At 41.4% G+C, this 10691-nt stretch overlaps 1 protein-coding gene across 1 annotated transcript; it reads right to left on the bottom strand.

Annotated features, from left to right (window-relative positions):
- Positions 1 to 2169: 2169 nt before the first annotated feature.
- LOC133446259 (large ribosomal subunit protein uL2) lies at positions 2170 to 10691 on the bottom strand. Its single transcript, XM_061724262.1, has 5 exons — positions 10529 to 10691; positions 10311 to 10452; positions 6217 to 6435; positions 3152 to 3267; positions 2170 to 2367 (listed from the first exon to the last, which is right to left on the bottom strand). The coding sequence occupies exons 1-5, from the start codon at positions 10664 to 10666 to the stop codon at positions 2209 to 2211; spliced, it is 774 nt and encodes a 257-aa protein (XP_061580246.1). The 5' UTR covers positions 10667 to 10691; the 3' UTR covers positions 2170 to 2208.

Below are 10691 nucleotides of genomic sequence, written 5' to 3' on the forward strand. Positions count from 1 at the left end.
CAGATTTTTTCAGTTATTTTATTGTTTGGAAAATGGTTCAAATATGTTATTTTGTTATTTGAAAATGTGAAAATTTGTTTTGTTTGAGAAAATGCTTTGAAAAAAAGCTGAGGGAAGAGTTGGTGGAGAATCAAGTCGTAGCAAGCAAGGATCTCCCACAGGAAGACAGAGTTGAAGGTTCTGGTTCTTCTAGGGAAAGAGGAGAGCTTTACAAATCTGGCATCACTGGTGAAGGCAATGGTCTGCATCTCTCACAGCAATGCACGCTCAGAGAGCTCATTCAGCATGGTGAAAAAGATCCTCACAGGAAACACAATGAGTATGGATAATTCTACTCTTTGCGCACTCCTTTCTTGCAAGATTAACCATACCAGCCCTGGCCACAAGTATGTACCCTCCAAGAAAGTGATAGAAGCTGCAAAGTCTGAGACTACAATTACAACAGGTCCTTGGGTGACAAAGACCTGGAAAATTCTACAAATATTGTATTTTATTGTTATTAATACTAAACTTAATTGGCTCCAAGAAGGCTGTAGAATCATTTTGGGAGGTACATTTTAGCACATGTCATTGTAGCTATGGATTTAAAGCTCATTAAAAGTGGTCTTGTTTATATCAGGGTGGGGATGTTGTGAGTGGAGCATTCCAACCACTACCCCAGAAAATCTCCCTCTTTTTCACAGCCCAATGTTGGCAGGTATGGAACTACCACCTTCTAGCCCTGAAAAACAACGGCGGGCTAGTGATTCCATCACAAGGCACAGTGAAGGTTTGGTTTTATTATCTTGTTTTTTAAATCTTTTAATCTTTGTATAATAAAGTTGCTTTGTTCTTTTTTTCTCTTTTCTGTAAAGTGTCTTTGAGCACTGTGTAAAGTGCGATATAAATATAATGTATTATTATTATCATTACAAGGAGCTGAGAGCTGCAGAGAGGGTGATTGGCCAAGCTTCAACAAAGCAAGCTCCAACGGTGACGACAGGCACGCACATCGTTCGGGAGGAGATTGGAACGGAGGATGTTTCTGTGCTTGGGGAGCACATTGAGGAGACACAGTTTGGCATCGACAACCATCATTCCAACCTGTTGTCATTGGTTGTGTCGGTGTTTCTCAAAATAAGGCTGCACCACATTGCCAAACTCAACACTCTTAACCTGCAGAAAGGGAGCACGAGAGAAGCTCTGCAAAACAGTCCTCTTTCAAGGGTTTAGTTCAGTTTATGCTTTACTTTCATGAGCAACTTTGTACATGTAGTCAGGGGGCAAACCCTAAGATTAGTAACTCTGCTCACGCTTCTGGGTAAAGTTATTAACCTTATTTTTTTGTTAGAAGGAACCCCTAGGAGGAATAATAGGGTGTTTCATCTTGGATTGTTTTGCTGGTGACCACTGGAGGCGCTTCAAATACTCCATTCATGCATATGCTCACAATAATGGTCCAAAGTTTATGCAAAATCTTCAATGTTCAAGATTTTATATTTAGGGAAATGGATAAAAGATCAATTGAAAAACATTTTTCTTTTTTTTTTAATAAATTGTATTGCTATATTTTGTCCAATATTGGTTAAAAAAATATGACTTTTTTAAGGCGTTTCTAACACACACAATAACCATCTTTTTTCTGTTTTTTTGCAGTGAAACAAATTTTCTATGAAATGTCAAAAACGTCTATAAAAGTGATATTTAGTATCCAATATTGGCTAAAATATTACAATATGATTCATAAAGGCTTTTTTACTATTGTTTTATCCATTTCCTTAGATATACAATGTTTTCATCTTGACAATTATGCATATAAATGGTACAGTTTGACCAAAACTGACCATATGCCTGAATGGAGAACTTGAATATTCTAGCGCCTCTAGTGGTCACTTGGCTGACTGTTTTATCAACCCGCCCAACCTGGCAACCCTGTTTTATCAACCCGCCCAACCTGGCAACCCGGACTGAGGCGTCTAACGTCGTTTTAAATAAACTTACTTTCCACAGTGTAAGAACTTTAATGACGGGATAAAATCCCTCTAAAATTAAGATTAAAGACGACCCTCGGACTGAGATTTCAGCCCCTGAAGGACCTGATTTTAGTCTCATTAACCCCCCCGACGGTTCCCCAGGTGTAGGAATGAGAGGTCTAAGAATAAGAGGTGCAGGAATAAGAGGCGTGTCAGGTCTGGTTTTGGTAGAACAGTTTTATTTTCTCAAAGTTGTTCAGTTCTCCTTCTCCTGGACCGTCTTGGTTCCTCTCAGCCGGCCGGTTCTGCGGGCAGCGATCAGACCAACCTTACGACCGGCCGGGGCGTCTCTGCGGATGGTGGACGGTTTACCGATATGCTGGTGGTTTCCTCCTCCGAACGGATGCTCCACGGGCTGGAACAGAGTCAGACAGAGGTCAGAGGTCAGAGAGGGCAGGGGGAGGAGCCTCAAACAGGTCACGCAGAGGTCAGGGGTCAGGCAGAGGTCAGGGGTCAGGCAGAGGTCAGATTCAGATAACTTTATTTATCCCCGAGGGGCAAGTGCAAGACAACTGAGCAGCAAGACGTTGAAAAAAATAAAATAGAATAAGAAATTAAATAGAATAAAATTAACAGATAAATAAATGGGGCATGTCTCGTTATGTACAAAAAATATATAAACATAAGAATGTCAAAAAAATGTCCAATAGTCAGGGGTCAAATACATTGTTTTTCTAAACTGCCAAATATAACGTGTGAATGTGTTTGAATGTGTATGAATGTTGGTGGTGGTCAGAGGGGCCGTTAGGCGCGATATGTCAGCCACGCTTCCGTCAGTCTGCCCCAGGGCAGCTGTGGCTACAAACGTAGCTACCACCACCAGTGAGGATGTGGATGGATGAATAATGATCTCTGTAAAGCGCTCTGGGTGCCTAGAAGGGCGCTATATAAATCCAAGTCATTATTAAATAAACCTGATTGTGATAGTGAATCCACCAGCAGCAGCAGAGATTCAGGCGTCGAGGTTTTTGATCCTTCAGTGTGAATCCAGCAAAACATCCAGGACCAGAGTGGACCCGGAACCACCCAGGTAAACCCAGACCCCCCACCTGTTCCCCCCCCGGTGACCTGTACCCCTGTACCTGACCCCCCCCCCCCCCCCCCAGGTAAACCCAGACCCCCCCAGGTGTGTTACTCACGTTCATGGCCACTCCTCTGACTCGGGGCCAGCAGTTCCTCTTAGCCTTGTATTTGTGATAAGCTCTACCAGCCTTGAGGATGGGCTTGTCGATACGACCCCCGCCCGCTACCACACCTGGAATAAACATGTAATTATTATACACACATAACCCCCGCCCGCTACCACACCTGAGAAATACACAACCATGTTAATATATACACACATATATATATACACACACACACGATACGACCACCGCCCGCTACCACACCTGAGAAATACACAACCATGTTAATATATACACACATATATATATACACACACACACGATACGACCACCGCCCACTACCACACCTGAAATAAAGACACACAAGTATGAAATGTACAAGTTTCAGTGTTTCCTGCAAAGGTCCAAACATTTGGAATGAGATTGATATAAAATGCTATAAAAGAGTCTGGATCTCTCCATTTTTAAAAAGAGACTAAAACAAAAATTGTTATTAAATTATGTCTTATTAAATTGTTTATGTACCAATACCTGATGTATTTTTATAAGAATCTCTTTGTATCTAGGAAATCTGAGGATCTCAGGGTTTTATTGTGTTTTTTTCTTTTTTAGGTTATAAGGTTACTATACTGTATGTATATGTATAATTTATAGTAGTTTTGCTGTGACTGGGCCATATTCATCAGCTACAGCTTCTGGGAAGTCCCATTTTACAAACCTCCATTGATTATTATCTGAATTTGTGTTTTTTAATTATTTGTAAATAAACTCTAAAACAAAAACAAACAAGTACACACACACACACACACACACACACACACACACACCTGAAACACACATGGACAGGTGAGGATATATACACAGACAGCCATGGGGGAGAGTGTGTGTGTGTGTGTGTGTGTATATATATATATATATATATATATATATATATATTTATTATGGTCAGTATTTTTGTAAGCGTCTTTTCTTCCAGTAATGTCTCACGTCCACCAGTTCAGTTTAAAAGTAATAACCTCCCTCTAAACACGCCACTGGTATTTTTGTCTCTTTGCACACGTATATAATTCGTTTTTTTTTTAGTTTAGTACATTGCTCTTTTTAAATCACTTAGCTATTTATTGGTATTTCTTTAGGAAATACCTTTTTATACCTCCGTGTACATTTTGTATAAATTGTCAAGTGTGTGTGTGTGTGTGTGTGTGTGTGTGTGTGTGTGTGTGTGTGTGTGTGTGTGTGTGTGTGTGTGTGTGTGTGTGCGCTGCTGCACAAGTGAATTTCCCTCTGGGGATTAATACAGTTTTATTCTTTTAAAACTAAAAGAATATTGAGAACAGTCCTGAATGTTTCAGGGGGAAACTAGAGAAACTAGTGTTAGTTTGTTCTGATCATCTGAACACATGCAGGAGAACGGTAACTCTTCCGTGTAGAGGTAAAGACCAGAGTTCCTGTAGCACAGACACAAATACAGGGAGAACCACACTGGCACCCCTGGGTGTTCGCTGTGCAAACTAACTATTCTATACCACGCTGGCACCCCTGGGTGTTCGCTGTGCAAACTAACTATTCTATACGATTGTGTTTACGTGGGAGTGAGTATGTGTGTGTCTGTATACGGGTCAATGATGTGACGCCTATCTTTTCTGAAAAACAGATTTTTTTCAATTCAAAAAAGGTTTAAATGGATAAAAAAATACCAGATATATGACCGACCTGTCCCACATATGGACTCACTAGAATTTTACAAAAAATACTAGTTATTTGGGATTTTGTTGTTTTAGGCGTTCGACCGTCCAACCAGGACTCTGGTTTTGAAAACTTATTTGAAATCACTGTAAATGTATTTAAATCAATCTTCTTCTATCTGGCAGGATTTCTGAAGTGTCTTGTAGTGTGTAAGATTACAACACATTTGTATTTATATTTCCATCATAATATACAGTTTGACTTATGTCCATTTTATGAAATATCAGGTGGCACCACCGTTAAATAAACAACCATTTTTGTAAAATACTGAAAACTTGTAAAAAAAAAAAAAGATGCCAGCATGTTAAAGCAGCACAATGTAACTTTCAGCTTTTGTTGAGTTTGGCGGCTCCTTTGGACAAAGCGGTAGTGCTTTACCAGAAAGAACACTACGTTTCCCATGAGCACCAGCGCGTACTGCCGGAAAACTCCTGTGTGCATTTGTTTTGATAGTGAATGAAGACGGGACTTTCAAAACTACTTTTCTGTTTCACCAAGTGAACAGACGGAACGCAAAAAAAGATGTTAAACTGCTGGAAAGGAACTGGAATTTACCGGGATACCTTAAACAAGGAAGCCAGGGAGCGGTATATGGAGAAAATAATGATTATTAACGGTCTGGATCCATATGAAATCCCTACTAAAGAATGGAGCTCCACTCTTTATAAGGAATTTACTGCCGCAGTTCTGCAGAACCCTCGTCTTACTACCTTGTTTAGGAGTGTTTGGCAGCTGCTTTGGTAAATGTTTGACTCGCCATGTGTTTCAATAAATTAGTATAATAGTACAACATACAGTACATGTTTTGTATCACTCTTACTTCTCTTCTCTTTTTTTTGACTGCTATATTATGCTGAAAAGGCTCCGAGGTGTGAGCAATATTTTTGTTTTCCTCGTGAGATTATTTTTTTCCTCTGCAGTTAATCTTAAAATTTCCAGAATATTCAAATTTTTTGAGATAGGATATTTGAGTTTTGAGCTGTAAGCCATGATCAGCAATATTAAAATAATAAAAGGCTTGCAATATTTCAGTTGATTTGTAATGAATCCAGAATGGATGACTTTTTTTTTTTTTTTTTTTTTTTTTTTTTTTTTAAATTGCATTACAGAAAATAAAGAACTTTATCACAATATTCTAATTTTCTGAGACAGTCCTGTACTTGTATATAAAAATTATGTACACATGCTTATCTCACCGATGATGGCCAGCAGGTAGGTGAGTGAGTGAGTATATATATGTCTCACCAATGACGGCCCGGCTGGCCGAGGAGATGACGGTTGTGTGTGTGTGTGTGTGTGTGTGTGTGTGTGTGTCTCTCTCTCTCTCTCACCGATGACGGCCCGGTTGGCCGAGCTGATGACCTTCTTGGACCCGGAGGGCAGCTTGACCCGGGACTTGCGGGTCTCGGGGTTGTGGGAGATGACGGTGGCGTAGTTCCCTGAGGCCCGGGCTAGCTTACCCCGGTCCCCGGGCTTCTCCTCCACGCAGCAGATGATGGTTCCCTCCGGCATGGTGCCCACGGGGAGCACGTTACCGATGTTCAGCTGGGCTGCAGGAGGAGGAGAGGGGGAGAGGGTTAGAGCTGTGATTCTTAACCATAGGGCCGCGGCCCACCCTGACTTAGACATTGTTTGATTCAATTCAAAATACTACATCGTTTGCATTCCTCGAGAGATAAACGATCTAAAATTCCTCCTGATGTTGACCCTACTGGTATCAGATTCACCTGGAGCTTCTATTGGACGTAATTATGTTTTGGGGATGCAGCACGTCTCTGACAACATTTTGGAGGAATATTTGATGGGTTCTCGACCATTTGTCATATAATTATTGAACCCAACCCTATAACTGTTACATTTGGAGCTCCCATGATGCACCAGTTTCCTCCTCAAGCCAAGTTTATTGCACTTTCTTCTCTCATAACCCGGAAACTTTTATCCTCCGCAATTGGAAATCTGACAAACCCCCAACAGTCACAGAATGGGTCAAAGATGTGATATCTTTTATACCTTTAGAAAAGCTCAGATACAACAGATTCAAATCTTGCCAAAAATGTATAATGGTCCTTTTTTCTTAGAATTCATATTTACGCTGTCTTTCCATGATGTAGCTTAGCATTTATTCTTGTCATGTTTACAGTGTAACAGCCTGTCCTAACTGCACGAGAGCGTCCGACTATGGCGTTGCACTGCGTTACATCGGAGCTCTATCGGCCCCACGTTATTTTGATTGACAGCTGAAACTCGCCTTTTAAAAAGGCTGATTTATGGTTCTGCGTTACACCAACGCAGACCTTACGGCGTAGGGTACGCGGCGACACGCACCAAACCTTGCGCGTCGCCGCGTAACCTACACCATCGATTTTACGCATAACCATAAATCAGCCTTAACCGCACTACCCGCCCGTGCGCTCCTGAAAGAAACTCCTAAAATTACTCCTAAAAGAGTAAAGAGACAAGTAAAAGATGGTGAGTACGTGTAATCTTCCTACGTTTGTACTTTCTAAACAGAAAACAGGCTTGATATTGTGATATTTAAATGTTCTCGCTCACGTTGAATGCCGGTTAAATCGCTGTAGGAAACAGTCATGATGAGGAACGGCTGATCCAGTTAGTTGAAATGAGAAGTTATCTATGATTCCTCCTCATTTCACCACAAAAACCTCAATAAAGTGACACTAAGAAATACTATCCTATTATTATATAGGTCCCGGAACATCGGACGGGAGGGAGAGAAAAGGTCCTGTAAGTGGGAAAACACGAACAGTTAATAACGGCGTGTGGTGACGCAATCAAACAGAGAACAGCGTGAGTGAGCGGCGTGTTCGTGATGTTAAATGCAGCAAACATGTCAGATCATTACTGGGATGTGGGAAAAAGCCGAGGACACGAGAAATGATCCAGGCTGAGTTGGATTTGGGAAACCACTGGTGATGGAGACGGAGACGGACGCACAGCTCCCTGATCTCCCTCCAGCAGCTGCCACTTTGAGGTTCTGTATTGAAATTACTGTTTCCTACAGCGCTTTCAACGTGAGCAACAAGAAAATAGAAGCAGGGCGTCCGACAAAAGTCCAGCTCAAAACGGCGCTGCGTCCCTCGCAACCAGTTTGGACAGTGCAATAAAAAATAAAGCAATGGAACTGTTTGTCGCTGACGCTGACGCTCACGTTGCATGTAGTTATGACACGGTGTTAGAGGGAGGACCGGGACCAGAGACCAGGGGGGACGGGAGGGGGACAGTTAGAGAACAAGAACAAGACCAGGACCAGAACTGGAACCAGAGACCTGGGGCCTCATTTGTAAAGCTCGTGTGCTACAAAACAGCTTGAAAGATGAGTCACCTTCTACACAAAGGTTGGGATTTAAAAATAAAAACTAACCGAAAAATGTGTCTCTTTACGCCAACCCTGACCTTTAACCCTGACCTTTAACCCTGGCCTTCAACCCTGACCTTTAACCCTGACCTTTAACCCTGACCCTCCCGTAGGAACATGAAGATCTGGGGAACTGGAGACGCAGGTGAGGTGGGGAAATGAAGATTCCTGTCTGTTAATGTCGTCACATATCAGACTATAGATCCATGTGTTATAGATCCATGTGTGACAGATCCATGTGTGACAGATCCATGTGTGACAGATCCATGTGTGACAGATCCATGTGTGACAGATCCATGTGTGACAGATCCATGTGTGACAGATCCATGTACACCCACGCCGGTGTTTATTTTTATTTCATTAGTTTTATACATGTTGATATTGTGCAGACCTCTGTTAATAAAGGAACCTGTGTGACATTTGGCACAAGGCTTTGTATTAAAACTGACTGTTTTTAAGGGTTTGCCTCAGAAAAAGATGAAGCTAACAGAGATGCTAACAGAGATGCTAACAGAGATGCTATGCTATAATGCTTTGGGGGAAACCCCAATTATGGCACAGAAAAAATATGGATATATATCGAGTATCAACATTCAGCTAGAAAATATGGAGATATGACTCTTGGTCCGTATCACCCAGCCATAATTCAGTGAAACAGAAACTAGTGTTATGAGTTTGTTCTGATCATCTGAACACATGCAGGAGAACGGTAACTCTCCCGTGTAGAGGTAAAGACCAGAGTTCCTGTAGCACAGACACAAATACAGAGAGAACCACGCTGGCACCCCTGGGTGTTCGCTGTGCAAACTAACTAATATTCTACAGGACTGGCTCAGAAAATTAGAATATTGTGATTTTCTGTAATGCAATTACAAAAAAGTCATCCATTCTGGATACATTACAAATCAACTGAAATATTACAAGCCTTTTATTATTTTAATATTGCTGATCATGGTTTACAGTTTAAGAAAACTCAAATATCCTATCTCAAAACATTAGAATATTCTGGGAATCTTAAACTGTAAACCATAATCAGCAATATTAAAATAAAAGGTTTGCAATATTTCAGTTGATTTATAATGAATCCAGAATGTACGACATATTTAAAAAAAATAAATAAAAAATAAAATAAATAAAAAAGTCATCCATTCTGGATACATTACAAATCAACTGAAATATTACAAGCCTTTTATTATTTTAATATTGCTGATCATGGTTTACAGTTTAAGATTAAGATTCCCAGAATATTCTAATTTTTTGAGATAGGATATTTGAGTTTTCTTAAGCTGTAAGCCATAATCAGCAATATTAAAATAATAAAAGGTTTGCAATATTTCAGTTGATTTGTAATGAATCCAGAATGTAAGACATATTTTTTATTTATTTTTAAATTGCATTACAGAAAATAAAGAACTTTATCACAATATTCTAGTTTTCTGAGACAGTCCTGTAGTTTGTAACCTGTACGACACGTATCGTGCCGGGTTGTCCTCCCTCAGCAGAAAATACGACCGTACCATCCCTGTTTCTTTTATCTCAGTTTATTTTTTTCCCCCAAAACCTTTTTCATGTAAATAGATGATTTAACAGCAGGAAGTCAGAATGTGCCTCCACATAGAAACATGTTGATGTCCATGTGTTAGCGTGATCTATGTGTTAGCGTGATCTGACGGGGTATTGTCATCTGTCAATCATCCCACCGGCCCGGCGCGTCCTGTCGTGCCAAAAAGTGATTTCCTGCCAAAAAGTGATTTCTCCCTGAAAATGGGTCTTTTCACCTGCAAAAATTGATTTTAGGCCAAATACAATTAATGAAAAGTTGTTTCTGCCTAAATAAGACTTGATCTCATTCTTGAGCTTCATAATCTGAAAATCTGACGTTTCAGCGCTAGCGCTTAACGGGCTGCTGTTAGCGCTCCCGCGGCCACAAATCACATTCTGGCAGGAAATCACTCGCTTTAGTTTTGTTAGTGATGCCATTACTGTGACCACCAAATAATGTTTGGTCCCCCAGGTCTCCTCTAGTCCCCAGCTCTGTCTCCAGCTCACCTTTCTTCCCGCAGTAGATGAACTGTCCGGTGTGGATTCCCTCTGCAGCGATGAACAGCTCCGTCCTCTTCTTGAAGCGGTACGGGTCTCTGAAGGCCACCTTGGCCAGGGGGGCGCCGCGGCCGGGGTCGTGGATGATGTCCTGGTGGTTAGGGTTAGCGTTAGCCTCTCACCGGTACAGGTACAGGTAAACCCCCCCTCATCGGTACTCTACTCACCTTCACAATCCCCTTGATGTAGCCGTGACGCTCAGCGAAGTCGATGTGTCGGAGTTTGGCCGCTCCTTTCCTGTGTTTGACGTGAGCCTTGAACACGGAGCCGGCTCCTTTCCTCTGTCCCCGGATCACTCGCCCCATCCTGCTGCAGAGAGAGAGAGGGAGT

This window comes from Cololabis saira, chromosome 6, assembly GCF_033807715.1.
Source record: "Cololabis saira isolate AMF1-May2022 chromosome 6, fColSai1.1, whole genome shotgun sequence".
NCBI classification, from domain to species: Eukaryota; Metazoa; Chordata; class Actinopteri; order Beloniformes; family Belonidae; genus Cololabis; species Cololabis saira.

Bases quoted from the DNA above. Each gene is read 5' to 3' on its own strand.
- LOC133446259 (XM_061724262.1), bottom strand. From the start codon at position 10,666: ATGGGGCGAGTGATCCGGGGACAGAGGAAAGGAGCCGGCTCCGTGTTC. The intron at 10,453-10,528 runs GTGAGTAGAGTA...CCTAACCACCAG, and splicing joins ACATCAAGGGGATTGTGAAG to GACATCATCCACGACCCCGG. The intron at 3,268-6,216 runs GTGAGAGAGAGA...TGTTTATTCCAG, and splicing joins GGCCAACCGGGCCGTCATCG to GTGTGGTAGCGGGCGGGGGT.